The sequence below is a fragment of the Babylonia areolata genome, chromosome 18 (genome assembly GCF_041734735.1).
Source record: "Babylonia areolata isolate BAREFJ2019XMU chromosome 18, ASM4173473v1, whole genome shotgun sequence".
NCBI classification, from domain to species: Eukaryota; Metazoa; Mollusca; class Gastropoda; order Neogastropoda; family Buccinidae; genus Babylonia; species Babylonia areolata.
Window position 1 is genome coordinate 58,740,472 of NC_134893.1, and position 16,995 is coordinate 58,757,466.

Genomic DNA, 16,995 nt, shown 5'->3' on the forward strand with positions numbered 1-16,995 from the left:
TGTATAGTTAAATGTTGCTGAACTCTCGGCAAACAGCGAAAAATGAAACCAACGTTATGAACATCACTCATAACCAAGGGTGCTTCCCTGCAGCTACATTTCCATTCTCTGTAATCAACAACCACAGCTACGGTTTATAAACCACTGATTGTCATTTTGTTTGGCTAAAACATCGTGTGTGGTTTTTGTGTGTGGTTTTTTTTGTTTGTTGTTGTTGTTGTTGTTTTTTTGTGTTTTGGGGGGGTTTTGTTTGTTTTTTTTTAAAGTTGTTCATGGTTTACCTGTGTCTGAAACAGACGTTCGATTGTTCATTGATTGCAGACCATTGTTGTGCAGTCTACACCAGGTGGATCATCTCTCATTTTCTGAACATCTTACGCAGACCAGTTCAGAGTTTAGCTCTCAGACTGTTATCAAATTCATTACGGACCAAGTATTGTTCTAATGTCAAGTGCATATGCTTTAGTAACCTGACAATTAAGCATATAATTTTTGACTGTAGCTTGATGAAACCTTATGTACAAGAAAGTGTGTCTTCACAAGTGACTGAGAACGTTGATGTTTTTGACTTTTTGCATTCATTATCAGTTGTTTCGCTTGTCAGTTTAACGACTTCTCTTTTACGAAGTCCTTTAAGTAATTGCCTGTAATTGTATTTAGATTTTTTGTTTCAAATTTCACTCTAATTTCACCCTCATTTGCCCAGTTTCCCCCAGCCCTCCATTCATTTACATCTACCACCCCTTACAACCGATAATACACAATTGCATTCATAAATACTTAAACAAAAATATCTTCAATCACCGATATTCCTCCTCCTCTTTACGAAAACATGCCGGCTTTTGTGACGTGGTCTTTCACTTTTTTGTGGTCTGTATTTTGCTTGAAGTGACTGTTTTTTGGGGGGGGTTTGTTTGGGGTTTTTTTGTTGTTGTTGTTGTTGTTGTTTTTTAATTATTATTCCGTGATTTCTCAGCCAGCCAGCTGAAGAACGGTACTGTTCTCACAAGATTTGACGGGGCATAATATTTGCGGTAGTGAAAAAGACAGCTCCTTTGTTTTTTTCTTTTCGTTTTGGTACGTTGACACCATAATCTGTTTTACATTCTGATGGAATTCATTGAAACTGTATTTACCGTGAGAACAACAGGTGTAGATTCGCATGAAGGTAGGAACTCTCTCTCTCTCTCTCTCTCTCTCTCTCTCTCTCTTTCTCTCTGTGTCTCTCTGTGTCTCTGTCTCTCTCTCTTTCTCTCTCTGCGTGTGTGTGTGTGGGGGGGGGGGGGGGTGGTGGTGGTGGTGTAGAGTTAAGATGTTTCTTTATCCTTAGGATTTCGATATGTAAATTGCGAACCCACCCTGTCATGGCAGTTCGTCCAGCACTGTCTGGTGGTTATTCATGTAACTACGCGTTGCTGTGTGTCATTGTGGGTAGAGATCAGAATTTTCGTTATCCTTAAGGATTTTTTTCTTCTTCTTCTTGGATCACTGCCCGCCTTCAACCAGTTGAAGATTCTGGCATAATAATTTTGGGGGCTCCGGTTTGCTGCTCTGTAAGGAATGCAGTCAGTGCTAGCCTATCGGGGAGGGGTGGGGGGTCGGGAGGGGGGATGCGGGGGGGGGGAGGGGTGGTGAGGGCGGAGGCAGTAGGGGCCACCACACTCACAATTCCAGGCCTCTAGGCAGGCAGAGGTAGGCCCTTGAGATAGACCCATTTCGGTATGTAAATTGCGAACTCTTGTCATGGCAATTCGCCCAGTTCTGTTTGATGGTTATTCATGCAACTTAGCATTGCAGTATTACACTTTTATAGTCAGTGGTGATGCATCGGCGTCGTTTTAGGTCGAGCAACTTTGTGGCTGATATTTGTTTGAAAACGTGTATCCCTGTGGACTGAGAGGCAGTGGAAACTGTTTTTGGTTTGTTTTTTGGGGTGGTTGGAGGATGGGTGAGGAAGTGTGTGTGTGTGTGTGTGTGTGTGTGTGTGTGTGTGTGTGTGTGTGTGTGTGTGTGAGGATGGGAGGATAGGGGTGGATGGAGATGGGGGTGTCAGGTGATTATACTACCATAGTTCTGCTGTTTTCAAAGCACGCCGAGCCGTAAATCAACTAAAAAGCTTTACTGGAATGGAAAGTCTTAACATATACAATAGCAACATTACACACACGCTCTCAATCTTTTTTCGCGCTCTCTCTCTCTATCTCTCTCTCTGTCACTTACTCACACACACACACACACACACACACACACACACACCATTTATTCAGAAAGGAATTCCACCCCCACAGAATCGAATGCATGTGTCTATTGATCAGGAAAATCCCCATCCACCCACGTCCTGTTTCCGGTATAACAACCAACCTCAAACAAACAACCCCCCCGCCCCCTCTGGTTTTTACGCCGCCGGGGTCAGACTTTGGCTAGACAAGATCGACCGTTCTTAGTTGGAAGTTACCCCCTTTCTGCGGGTTAAATGAAGCCTCTACTGATCCCCATCTCTTCTCGTCATTACAACAGAAGCAAACGTGAAGAATTCTGCTGTAGGTAGCCTGCATTGGTCATGCCCACATTTCTTCCCCTCCCTATTCCTCTGTGTGGTGACTGGCGGAGTGAACGTCCACGCCTTGTTGTGAACACCTGTATTGATTCTAACTGGGCGAAAATTTACCCCCGGGAGCATTTAAAGCAATCCTGGAATAACCTCCTTATCTATTAAGATTAGAGGGAGGGAGATTGATATCCAGTTAGAGGTGTTCACTTCTGACTGGTAGAAGTCTAGCCCCGGGGATCGTTCCAAGCTGGTCAACACTGACCCCATAGTTTGTTGATCTGGGCTAGGCAGATTTGACCCGGGGTAAAAACCAACTGGGGGTACGAATAGGCTGCTGCTACACCGGTGCTGCCAAACTCTCCTGGGATCTGTTACCCTACCTGTTTGGTCTGCTTTCTGGTTACAGTCCTGGAACATTGCACACAGCCTTTTTTCCCCCAGAATGGTTAAGAGGTTTATCTACCAGTGCAGGGTCCGGTCTCGCCCTTTGGCTGAAACCTGACTGGAAAATCAGACTGAGCGTCTCGTTATTTGGAAGAGACGATAAACCGAGGTTCCGTGTGCAAAACGGACTTGGCGCACTGAAAAAGAGCCCATGGCAACATAAGTGTTGTCTTGTGGCAAGATTATGTAGACGAAATCCACTCTAATAGGTCTATATACAAATGTGTGCGTGTGTGTGTGTATGTGTGTGTGTGTGTGTGTGTGTGTGTGTGTGTGGTGTATGCACTCAAGGCATGACTACATGACTAGCGTGTTGGGTTATACCGCTGTCAGGCATCGAGCAGATGTGGTGTGCGCTGTGTCTAAACGCCGTGACCTCTCCTTGAGAAACTGAAACGAGAACTTCTTGGTCGTCGTTTTCTTCGTCTTCTCCTCTTAATCCTCTTTCTTCTTCCTCCTCCTGAGTGACCATGATGATGCTATTCCTTGGCATGTGGAGACAATGGCTACACGCGAGTTTTCAGCTGGCCAGTGTCCAAGGCTTCTGACCTTTTCCCAGAGAGGACTGCGCACACAGAGAGAGAGAGAGAGAGAGAGAGAGAGAACCATACGCTAGTGGCGGTGCTGTGGAGTCATGGAAAGGGTGGGGGTCATCCCTTTACTGATGGTTGCATGTTTGTATCGATCACCACTGAGGAATTATCGAGAGAGAGAGGGGCAGACAGACAGACAGAGGGACACTGACTGACCGACAGAAAGACAAGAGAGACACTGAGAACTGCAGCGTTTTAATGTAAAAAAACTGCACTGCCTTGAAGAGCACAACGCAACATTGCTGGCAACGGCAAACCATGGTGCCACTCGTATTCTCCAGAGCTTTTTCGTTCTTCTTTCTTATTCTTCTCCTACCTTTTTTCGTCCCTTTTTTTTCTTTTTTTCTTTTAAGACAACTCGACTTAATGAAATTGTCGCCCCTCTTGTGCACGTCACGCAAGGTGTCAGTCCGAAGTCCTACCCTACCCTCCCATCACTCTTCCCCCCCCCCCCACCCCCCTCCGCCTTCTTCACTTGGCCTGTTGAGAGGTTAAAACCCGAAGGAGCCCAGCGTTGAATTAAACACGTGTGGACAAGTTTGTTGTGGGAAGCAATTTGTGGGCTGCATCGGGGTGGGAGGTGTTGTGGGGTGGGGGTTTTGGGGGTGGGGGGTGAGGGAGGAAGAGGTAAGAAAGAGCAAAAAGAAAGCGCAACATTGCAAGCAAGGTGAAGCAAGCCAGCAGGATAGGTGGTAGTTGGTCGCTGGCTGGCTGGCTGCTGCCTTCTTTTCAGGTCCTGTAAGCTTCGCTTTTTGTTGTTGGTATTGTCAGGGAAGTGCACCCCATTGCACGCAAACAGGAGCGCGTGCGCACGCACACACACAGCCGCACACACACACACACACACACGCACGCTCTAGACAACTCTCATCATTACATATTGCGCGCACCCCCTTCCCTATAGATACACACACACGCACACGCACACACACCTCTTTCTCTATCTTTCGTACCTCTGTGTGTGTGTGTGTGTGTGTGTGTGTGTGTGTGTGTGTGTGTGTGTGTGTGTAAGGGTGAGTTGAATGGTCGTGTGGCCGTCATCTGGCTGACAGAAACATCAGAAGAGGGGTGGCGACGCATGGTTAACTTCAGGAGGTGGTGGTGATGGTGTTACTATTTGAGGGGAACGGCGTGCAGGGAGTGCAGACTTGGTGTGTCGGGGTGGAGGTGGGTTGTAACTTGTATGTATAATGAATTATAGGCTTGATTAGTACAGGCCCTGGGGTTTTATGTCCCTCTTGTAGCTGGTGGTGGTGGTGGTGGTGGTGGTGGTGATAGTACCTCTCTCCCCCTTCACTGTCTTTCCCTTCCTCCCCCATCAGCCCACTTTGACTGTTTTTCTTTTGCCTCAAGAACTGATGAGCGCGTTGGGTGCATTATACGAAGATCGGGCATCTACTCTCTCTCTCTCTCTCTCCAACGGATGTGGTGTCACGTGTTTGGATGGATCAGTTTGCACGCTTTGATACCTCCTTGAAACTGACATACCATTTGAATTGGGACTCTCTCTCTCTTGAAAACTTACATCTCTGTCTGTCTGTGTGTCTGTTTGACTCTCTCTCGCTCTCTCTTTTTTTTCTTTTTTTTTTTGAAGTGATGAAGTGATACAATGTACATATATAAATATGACATTGTTACCAATCTTTGTTTGACTGCAATGTTTAAAATTTACATCATAAAGATTATTGTAATCTGTTGATGTGAATAAGTTACCCCCTTGTCAAAAGACCTTTGCAGGCAATGACAATAAAATATTTCAAGTTTCTCTCTCTCTCTCTCTCTCTCTCTTGTGACATTTGTTCACTCTCCCCCCCCCCCTCTCCCCATTGATGAAGGGCCATGGCCTAGTACATAAATCATTCGCATTGGCATTCTCTCTCTGTCCCTGTCCATGCCCCTCCCTCTACCTCTGTCTCTCCCTCTCTTTCTTTGCCTGTCTGTCTCTCGCATAGCTGACGTCGTTCCATACAAAATGCAGATCTCTCTCTCTCCCTCTATCTCTCTTTCTCTGTGACTCCCATTCTCTCCGTCTCTCTCGCATGACCGTTCTCGTTCCGTGGAAGATGCATCGAGCGTTCTCTGTCTCCATCCACCTCTGTCTCTGTCTCTCCGCCCGTCTCTGTCTCCGTCTCATATTCCTTCCTGTACCGACCAGGCCCCATCCGAAATGCTATGGGAGAGCATATAAATAATTCGTTGCCAATTTGGAGGTTTGCGCAGGGTGGGGATCCCACGGGAGCGCGTTTTATTTACGCGACGCCCAGGTTCTCGCACCTTGACACGGGAGATAACGTGGGATTAGTTCGTGCATCCCTAACCCCCAACCACCCTAACACCCCACACCTCCCCCCCTTCCCCTCACGCCGCTACTCTTCTCCTCTCCTACCGATGGTGCCAGACAAATTAGGGAAGGTCTGAATGAACATGCATGCATTCTCGATCGATGTTCTCATCACTCGTGGTATCGAACCCCGTGCCTGCCTGTGTGTTGTGTGTAGGCTGCTGCATGGACAGAGTTCGAAGATAATAACGGTTCCCAGCGTTCCCGTGCATGATGTGTTCTCTGTTTTTCCCTGAAACATGAATACGTTACAGGCTCATAACCTTCTTGTGCTTTGGTCTCTGATCCGCGAACATTATACAAACTGATAATTTGGGGGGGGGCTTCGTTCGCTGAGGGTTGAATAGATAACAGATGATAATAGTCTTGTGCTTCGTTCTCTTCCGGAGACGTCTTGACCAGAAAAATAGAGTGGTTTCTTTTCTTTTTTTTTAATTAAAAAAATTAAAAAAACAGGACGAAAAGTTTTCAGCGGAAAGTTTCTTAGTCTGCTGCCGGCAGAATTAGCACCGTTTCGGGCAGACACCCTAAGGAAAGTGTACCACCCTCTGTTCTGTTGGCGGAATCGAAATGTAACCCACATCAGTGCCAAGACACCCCAAACACTCGTGAAAAGCAATTTTGTCCCGCATTCTCTCGGGGATCTGGCGAGAAGAGAAAGAAATTAGCATTCTGTAAGCCTGAGCAAAAGTTCAGAGTCACGGTGTCACTGGGGAAAAAAAAGAATAAAAAAAATTATCGTAGTTATATTTGTGAGATGGCGATAATGATTTTCATTCAGACGTAACTTGGCATAGGTTGGTTGTGTTTGTCAGGATAAAGTTCAGTTTAACGACTTATTGGCTTGTGCCCCTTCTAATTAACGTCAAGTTGGTCAGTGCTGGGGTCTTGGTGTTGTGAAGGTTTCGGTGGTGTTGTCGAGTCGATGGCAATGATGGTTTTTAAACTGCATAGTTCAGAAACCTAACTTGGCGTAGGTGTTTCTTTTTCTCTTTCATTGTCATTGAATCTCGTTTGTGCATCTGTCCGTATGCCGAAAAGACGGAAAAGGACAACAGCAACAACAAGGCGCTCAGGCCGGCGAGGAGAGTCAGTATGATTCATCTGATAATTTCCTTCGTTTTGAAATCGTAGTTTTGTTCTATCGTTTTCACGTATTTGACATATAATGATATAGCTCAGAGCATTTCAAAGTTTACAGCAACAAAAAATAGAATGAGTACTGTATTCATTTTCATGTCTGATGAAAGAAAATTGATTGTTATTTTTTCTAATTGTTTGTCTTCCATATGATATATGATTACCAAAACACAGGGGAAGAACTCGTTTTTTGTTATTGGTTTCTTTGTTGTTGTTTTCTTGTATCGCTTTGATATTTTTTTTCTTTCTCTTTTCCGACTAGTGTTAGGAAAATCCTTTCATTTGCATAAGACCACAGGGTATCAAGTGCCTTGTGATATATGAGTGAAGCGGTGTTAATTAGTAATGTATTTCACGATAGTTAAACATTTTAAATGTCATTCAACATTAACACCATGGTATGACAGCTGCTATAAACGTTTGAACCTATCATCAGCAGAACAAACCACCAAGGCAAATGAAACAAAAGAAAAAAAATGTTTCACGGTTCTATTTTTCATTCACTCTCAGAACGTGTTTGATTTTCGTTTTCCAGTTCGAATTCTCACAGTTTGAAATTGAAATATTTTCGTTTCACAGATTGAATTTGAAATAATTTGTGATCGGAGTCTAGTCATCGGAGTCCACGCGACCATAAGAAAACTTGCGTTGAGAAGAAAGAAAGAGGGGGGAAAACCCACAAGTATCCTAAAGGTGTATGAACTGTCTCGGTTTTGCATGCCATGAGCACGTTCAAAAGCGAAGTGGATATATTCACCGACTATAACGCTGAGGCGGACAGGACCACTTCATCTCTCCCCAATGGAGTCCCCGCCCGATGCGCTTGTGCCAGCTCCGCTCAGACCAAGTCTGAGTCTCAGACTGTTCTAGAGGACTTGCAAAATTCGTAAGAGTTCTTTCCCATGTATGTCTCTTCTATAATAATTTGCCTATAATTATTTCCCGCTTTTTTTCTGAGTTAAAATGTATAACTTTTTTTTTCTTTTTTTTTTTTGGAGGGGGCGGGGGGGGAGGGTTCGTTTTGATCTAGAAAACTTGTAACCATCTTAATATTCGCACGTAACATGGTATGCATATACTTCATAATGAGTGTGTAACCAGGATAGGATTACAGCATACCTATCTGTCTTTTTAGCGTTGTCATTACTAGCCGAAAAGTATTGTTCTTGGCAGTGTTTATTAATTAAACATGTATTAGTATCGTTCACATTAACCGAGATACTTTATTTTCTAGATGTATTTATTCATGGGGTGTGTAAATGTGTTGCAGCTACGGTTTTTTTTGTGTGTTTGTTTTTTTTTTATCTATATTAGATTTACGTCTTTTACGCTTTCATAATTTGGACTGTGTATAAAGAGACAAGTGGAATACAGAGAACTGTACGAAAAATGTCCTCACACACACACACACGTACACGTACACACACACAGATATATATATATATATATATATAGGTATTTCAGTTCATTGTAGGATCACATGTGAGCTTTTGAAACAAACATGTAATGAAATTTAATTATAGATCACTTTGAACGTTAGAAATAAATGAGTGAGAGGGAAAAAACACTATTGTTCGAAACGAAATTTGATTTAACCAGGAAAATCAAGTATACTTTTTTCACCCAGGCCTGGGGCGTAGAAATAATATAATATTCGCGCGCGCGCGCGCGTGTGTGTGTATGAGTATGAGACGCCTTTTATGTTTTTTTTGTTTTTTTTTGATGTGCAAATGTTTGACAGCTTTTCAATGTTGGTGTTAAAATATTTGATGACGTGACAGTTACAGAACTGCTCATGAAATTAATCGTTCATGCCGTTGCCATTCACAAGCCAGCTGTCATTTAACGCTGACACATTTCAGTTGTCTTCGATCAGAATTGTTAGGCATTTGTAAAAGTGCATGTTTCCATGCTGGTTGAAAGGGCCTTCTCCCGCCCGCGCGCCCGCCCGCCCCCCTTGCCTCCATATCTCCCCACTCAACCCATTTCTCTCCAACCAGTTCACCCAACGCACACTTGCACACACACACACACACACACAGAGAAAAGAACGACAGAGCCATCTATTCCAGCGCACGCCCAAACACGCATCGCACACGTTACAATAATGACACAGGTATTGAATATGGCCATGAGCATGCATGTCAAGTCGGAGGAAATGTTGAGAATGGCTGGCACATCACAGAGGCTTCAATCGTTGCATCAACGACATGCATGTTTATTGTGTTTTTGTATCTACAAGACCTATGGTTTTCTGCTGTTGTTTTTGTTTGTTTCTCTGTCCTTGCCTCTTGTTTACATGTTGTTTTCTCTTATTACTTCAGGTTTCACTTCTAGCTTTTCTGGTTTTGTCAATGGTCTGTGTGTGTTCTTTTTTCTGTTCTCATCTGGTTTCTCTGTTGTAGTCTATAGTTTCTTGGTTGGTGTCGTCTCCGGTTCTTCTGCTCGTCTCGGATTTCGCTGCTGGTTTCTCTATTCTTACCTCTGGTTTTTCTACTGTTTTTTTTTCCGGTTTCACTGTTGGTACCTGTCTCTGCTTTCTCTATTGGTTTTCTGTTCTAGTTTCTCTATTGGTTATTGACTTTCTTTTGGTGCTTCTATTTCTGTCCGGTTTCTCTTTTGGTTATTGTCACCGTTTCTCGTTTGTGTGTGTGTGTGTGTGTGTGTGTGTGTGTGTGTGTGTGCGCGCGCTTCTATTTCTGTCTCTGGTTTCTCTGTTGTTGTCTCTGTGTTGGTTTTTCTTCTGGTTTCTCATTCGTTTTTTATTCTCCTTGTCCCTGGATTCTCTCTGTTCATACCTGTGGTTTCTCTGATTGGTTTCTATTTGTGTTATGTTTGGAGCGACCTTGAAGTGCAAGGTTGTCACGTGTCCGCTTCATGCCATTTGTGCTCCTGACCTTACTGTAATGGGAAATCCGTCTGTTGACTCTATAGTATATGTGCGCAGATTTGTACCATGTGCTTCTCATTCACTACAGATTCCATTAATTCCATGAAGGGTAGCGGAGAAAAAAGAACGGGCCGATTCATCTAATAACCATACTACTACTATTACTGCGGCTGCTGATTATAGTAACGGAAAATCATAATTATAGCGATAATGGTATGGTGCATTGCGCAAAAACGTGATAACAATTGACAACATCTCTCACACACAGAGAGGGGCGCACGCATGCACACAGGCGACCGCACTCACGTCTCCCACCTCCCCCTCCCCCCTCATGCACACGCATCACAATCAAGTAATCAAGCTGGGCAGTTTTTATTTTGTACAGTAACCACACACACACTTTATTAAAGCATATTTATTTTGTTTTGAGAAATTTGCCGCCCACCTTTGTAACGTGGGGAAATCCATGCCTGTGGGTGTGCTAGTTTTTTCTTTTTTTTCCCCTCGAAATTATATCTTATTTTCTTCCGACAACTTACAGCATCCCTACCACACGGGACTCTTATGCACGTACATGCTATGATGAGAATTCGTGTGTGCGCGCTTGGGTGTTCGTGCGAGCTACTTTTTGACTCACTTGTGTAAACAAAGTGAGTCTATGTTTTAACCCGGTGTTCGGTTGTGTGTGTGTGTGTGTGTGTGTGTGTGTGTCCGTCCGTGGTAAACTTTAACATTTTCTCTGCAAATACTTTGTCAGCTGACACCAAATTAGGCATAAAAATAGGAAAAATTCAGTTCTTTCCAGTCATCTTGCACCTCTGGGATGGGCATAAAAAAATAATAAACGAAGCCTAATTATATGCAAACTGGATTTACTGTTATATTTATATTTTTTGTATTCTCTAAACTTGGCACTTTGATCTGATATTCTGACACAACAACAAGAGCAGTCATTATTATCATTTTTTGTTCAAACAGGAACTTCTTTTGCTAAACATGGACGTTTTATTTATTTTGCAAACGTTTTGGTGCAGATAGTAAAAAAGGGAAATTACTCTGTAATTAATGCTAGGGGGCTTGATTTGCCACAAGTGAGTCTTGAATGCCTTGCCTCTCTTGTTTGTTTTTTGAAATGTTATCTGCAGTTTTCTTTCAACCAACTGAACCCCACCACACATGACTCAAGCGCACATACATACTTTATCAGGAAAATCATGTGTGTGCATGCTGTTTTTCTTTGCTTCTTCTCGAAATATTATCTCCAGTTTTCTCCCAAGCAACTTCTAACATCATCAACCCCTACCCCATTCCCTACACACAAAAAGACTCACGTGGACCCATTCCCTCCCCCTTCGTGTGTGTGTGTGTGTGTGTTCATCCTATCTGTTGTTTTGCACGATATTTTTTTCCTTCTCTCTTTGACCCCTTTCCATCGAATAAGTGTGTGCTATTGTAACGAATGTTAATAGCAAGGAGAGATTGGAAGAATAGGCTATGCCTATAATCTTAATCCTTGAACAGAGAACGTTTTGAGTTCTGAGTTCGTCTGTCCTGTGTGTCTGTGTGCCAGGCTTGACAGCGTCTTGGGCAGTTTTGCGACCTACGCACGGCTGAAGGGTCGCTACGACGACGACTGGATCGACCGGCTGAACCACCTGTACACCACCATCATCCTCATCATCTTCACCATCGTCGTCAGCACCAAGCAGTACGTTGGAGAGCCCATCCACTGCTGGTGCCCGGCCCAGTTTGAGGAGAGTCAGGTGGGTGGGTGAGGAGGGGCTGTGCTGCTTCTTCCTTGGGCTATCGGTCTTTTCTGTTGTTAATTCATGCGGTGTTATTTTGTTTTTTCCTCTTTGATTTAGTGATCAAGCGAGCAGAAGAAGAGGGTGGGGGTTGGAGGGTCTGGGTTTGGTGGATGTGTAATTATGTACGTTTGTTTTGTGTAGCGAGCGAGCGAGCGAGCGAGAGAGAGCTGTATGATGTGCGTTTGTGCTTCATGTATGGAGAGAGGGAGGGGAAGGGGGTGTATGATGTCGTGTGTTTCTGGATCGCGTCGAGAGTGTGTGTGTGTCCCTGTGCATACGCGTTGACAAGAAAATTTCGTGATGTTACACGTCTCTCTCGACGGCGGGCCGTTCGAAGATTTTCAAGACAGCAGAAGAAATCCGCTTGAGGAGAATACTTGTTTTGCTAAACATGACTGAATCAGCATGACTGTGTGTAGTATCATGTATTGTGATGATTTTAAACGACGTTTGATTTCGCATTTCAAAGCGATTTTGCAAAGTAATAAACCGTACGTTCAGGACCGAAGGCTGCTGGCCGGGGCCAAAGAAGCGTGATCAGACAACCTAACCCAGGTCGTCTTAACCAAAGACAACTTTATTTTGTTCTTTAGACAGTGTGAGTTTGTAACACTCACAAAGTCAGAACTGGAATGTGCAGATGATTTTGTACTTATTAATGGTAACAATAAAAATGTACAAAAAACACCACCACTGTACAGAATTTGAGGCATACGCGAAATCATGAGTTGGTCTAATAGAAAAAAAAAGCATCAACATCAGAAGTATGTACTGAGCGAAAAACAAGTCTACTAAACTCATGATGGGTGGAGTTTAATCAAATCACGCGCAACGATGTTGAGACATAGTCTGCCATGCATGGCCCACATTGTCTGAACTTCCAATCCAGTCGAGAATTCAGATAAAAGTCCATTTTTTGGTGACCGGCTGAAGTGTTTGCTATGGCAGTGTTCTCCCATTGCCACTCAGCATGATTATTTGGCAGTCAGTCGGGGGTTGTATCTCTTCGTGCATGCATGTGAACGTTATCACACGTAACACACCGATCTGCCGGTTTGAATGGCAGTGCATCCATTACACAGGCGCTCTTGATGTTAGGAGTATTTTGACCTTTTGCTGTTTTATCACTAGGGATTCTATGGCCCGAAGCGCAAAAGATTAATATTTTTTTCTTCTTTCTTTTTTTTTTTTTGGGGGGGGGGGAGGGGTGGTGGGGAGTGGGGTGGGGCTGGAGCTTACATGCATTAACAAAACATATTTTCGGTTCGGTTGTGTGAATGTGGTAAACATCGCCATTTTCTCGCCGTTCCAGACACCCATTTATATAATGACGAAGCACATCAGCTGAAACTATAACATTTCCATCTTAATGATGAGTACTGAAAGTTCTAATGCACACCAAATCTTAAAATGTTAGCACCCTTCACGTTGGTAAATAGTTTGTACTGTTTATTTTTACCGTTTGCAATGCCATTTTCTAAGTCAGGTTTCAGAAGACTGGATCGCATTTTTCTCTGAAGGTGATGGTAAGACAGTGCACTGTGAAGCAGCCTTTCTCTGTCAGCTGACATGATCTGAACGGTCACTACCAGAACGCACAAAGTCCATTGTGGCACACGTTGTTCTGTCCAGAAAAAACAACCACCCAGATACAGGTGCATTCCGCTAAATTCTATTGTCGGTTTCACTTGTTGGCATTTTCCGTTTCATTGCTTGTCCTCGCCCACGCACTTATCCGATATTTTCACAGTAGCCAGATCTCGTGTAATATTCTGACAAATTAATCTAAACTTTGGCTACTCAAGAGTAGGCAATACATATCGGAGCACTCTGGACGCTTGCTGATATACGGACACTTTAGAAATTTTCATTAGATGCTTACAAGACAAAAAAGGGGGGAATTCACACACACACACACATATATATATATATATATATATAAATATAAACACACATATATATATAGATATATATATATATATATGATGTGTGTGGAGAGGGAGGGAGAGGGAGAGGGAGAGGGGGAGAGAGAGAGAGAGAGAGAGAAATTTTTAAATGCTCTGACAAGAAACGAGTTGTGTTTGTATAAATTCCAATTTTCATAAGATGGTTGTACGCTATTCAGACTGGTTGAATGGTGATGACAATAACGAGAACAATAATGATCGTCAATTGTTTTGCTGTTTACAGAATGCCTTGTTAGGGATTATGATTACGGACACACGTTCCCGATGTCGGTTTTATTGTTGTTGTTTTTGAACGGTGGGGTTGGCCAATGACTTCAAAGGTAAATATGTTTTGACCAGTGTGGTTAGCTGGGCAATAACCAACACTGAAAAATGAGTGAATAACATGTTCTCATTAATAAGTGTTTGGTTTCAGAAATCACCAATCAAGTTTGGTCTGACGAACCGGCTGTGGAATGCTGTGGTATTGATGAGAACGATAACAGTGGGTTTGGCAGCCGTGAATACAAATGATTAGCGTTAGATATTGATTAAGACTAGTCACTGCGTTATTCCACATTGATCACACAAACAATAGTGCCGATGACGAACCTGGCGACTTGAAGTACCTGCTCAACACTCCCTGTTTGTTGTTTTGCGGGTGGATTACACTTGTAACATGTGAATTGCATCAACATAAGACACAGCTGTTTTTTTTCGCGTGTGGATTGCATTAAGAATACGTGGCACGTCTATTTGTATATCTGTCTCGAGTTGCTGTTGGAAAAAAACAAAAACACACCCGTTCATGTCACCATGTTAGTGTTTGTTGGGTTGCAGGTGGATTTCAACATCGACAAAACTGAAGCATTTACCTCACGTAACACACCTGTACACATCCCTGTTGTGTGTTGCATCACAGGTCCATTTGTTACACACGTGTTCACATATATATGTGTGCCGTGTCCGCAGGTGGACTACACCAACAACGTGTGCTGGATCTCCAACACCTACCACGTGGCTTTCGAGGACATCCCGCCCCGGAACGAGCTGCCGCACGAGACGGAGATCGGCTACTACCAATGGGTACCCATGATCCTACTCTTCCAGGCGCTGCTCTTCAAGATCCCCTGCATCGTCTGGCGAATCCTCACCGCCTCCGCCGGCGTGAACCTGGACAAGATCGTCACCCTGGCCGCAGAGACGGCCTACGTGGCGCCCGACGAGCGGGACCGCACCATCAAGCACATAGTCCGCTACATGGACCGCTGGATCGAGAGCGCCCGCGAGTACCGCTCGGGATGCTTCATCCGCCTGCGCCAGCAGATCTCCAAGTACTGCTGCCTGGTGTGGGGCAAGCGGTACGGCAACTACCTGGTCACCATGTACATGTTCATCAAGCTGCTCTACCTGACCAACGCCATCGGACAGCTCTTCATCCTCAACGAGTTCCTGGGCACCAACTATAACGTGTACGGGTTCGAGGTCATGGACCACTTGGCCCGCGGCAAAGACTGGTCCGAGTCCCCCCGCTTCCCCCGAGTGACGCACTGTTACTTCAAGATCCGTCAGATGCAAAATATTCACCAGTACACCGTGCAGTGTGTGTTGCCCATTAACCTCTTCAATGAGAAGATCTTTATTTTCATTTGGTTCTGGCTCGTTTTTGTTTCGACCTTAAGTGCCGCCAATTTCCTCATCTGGGTGTACTGCATGATTTTCCGACAGCACCGCCTGCGCTACCTGAAGAAGTTCCTGCGCATCAACGACTGCTACAAGTCGGAGCTGGACAAGAAGATGGCGGTCAAGTTCTCCGAGCAGTACCTCCGTCAGGACGGCATCTTCGTGCTGCGCCTGGTGGGCAAGAACGCCAACGACGTGCTGGTGTCCGAGCTGATCCTGCAGCTGTGGAACCACTACCGTAACAAGCCGCTGTTCCGCCACGCCAACCAAATCAGCGACGACAACAGCAATGTCTGACTAACCGTACGCCGGTGGAGGCTGGTCCAAAGCGTGATGAAGTGGCTGAAGATCAAAAGCGTGTCCCTGGAGAACGTGGCGGTCCCACGGCAGGACGTGGAGTGCCCCTCCAGCACGCCGGGGGTCCAGCTCCTCAGCTTCGCCCCTCTGCAACGCCAGAACGGATTCTGCATCCACGACTCCTCTGAGGAGGAGGACAGAGAGGTTGACACGGATGCTCTCGTGACTAGTGTTTAAATCGACTTGTGTGTATAGTATGCTCGTTCGCTGGTGGTTAAGGGGTGAGGGTGGGGGACTGGTTGTGAATGATGCGTTGTTATTTTCAACCTGCTGGCTGGCTGTTTTCGGTTGAAGACCGTTAGCAGAAATGTTTAAAGAAGTCCGAGGTTTAGACGAGATTGGGTGTTGTTGCTGCGCGGGGGGTTTGAACTGGAGGGGTGGATTTGCTGACTTTTCGTCCACGACCCCTTGCCAGTGCTAGGGATGTGTCGAGGAGAAGTCGTTGTCGTCGCCTACACTGCTGTATGGATATCAATCAATCTGCTTGTTGTTTCGTGATAATGGGTAGTCCAAGCCATGTACATAATCATAACGCTTCTTGTACCGTGTTATTACTGTCACAGGTGAGAATCGATATGCCAAGGCTAGGTTGTGTTGAAGCTGTGGTGTGTGTTGTTCTGAAGTGTTGTTCGTGAACGCAAGGCACTGGAAGAGAGAGAACTGGACACCTTTCTTCAGCTACGCCACGATTCTGTCAAAATCAGTCCGTTTTATTCTCACAAGACTACACCGTTACCGTGAACACTATCCTCTTCTGTCCACTGACATGACGGAGAACATCTCGGTGTTTGCACCGACTGGAATCAGTTAGTCCAGAGTTGTAGTAGGAGTTTTAGTGTTGATTTCATCTATGTAAAATGATGTATGGTTGTTTGCAATGTTTGTCGAGACGAAAAATAGGGTGTGTGTGTGTTTACATGGAAGTTATGAGCTGTTGGTCTGAAAGTATCTACATCAAAGCATGATCTCAGGTACCATCATCTCTGCCATGCAGGCTGTTGCCGCTGGCATCTAAAAGTTCCAAAAGCTGGTAAAAGGAAAACCCGAGGACTTGCCTGGAGCGTTTCGCCCCATGGCCACATCGGTTCTCAGAAAACGATACAGGACTGAAGGGATGCGAGTCAAAACCCGTCAGCTCAGCTTTGATGGATCTAAGTAGGTAGAGGACCACACACAGAGAGAAGGAGAGAGAGAGTGCGTGTTTGTGTGTGTCAACGTGTATTCTTTTGCCATAACGGGGAT

At 44.7% G+C, this 16,995-nt stretch overlaps 1 protein-coding gene across 2 annotated transcripts in view; it reads left to right on the forward strand.

The window, feature by feature from the left end:
- The window catches only part of LOC143292945 (innexin unc-9-like), a 280,472-nt gene extending 264,752 nt beyond the window's left edge, over positions 1-15,720 (forward strand). For both annotated transcript variants that reach the window (XM_076603661.1, XM_076603662.1), the window contains exons 2-3: positions 11,530-11,722; positions 14,686-15,720. In XM_076603661.1, the coding sequence (XP_076459776.1) occupies positions 11,530-11,722; positions 14,686-15,693 (1,201 nt within the window). In that variant the 3' untranslated portion in view covers positions 15,694-15,720. The remainder of the gene's footprint in view (positions 1-11,529; positions 11,723-14,685) is intronic.
- Positions 15,721-16,995: the final 1,275 nt, after the last annotated feature.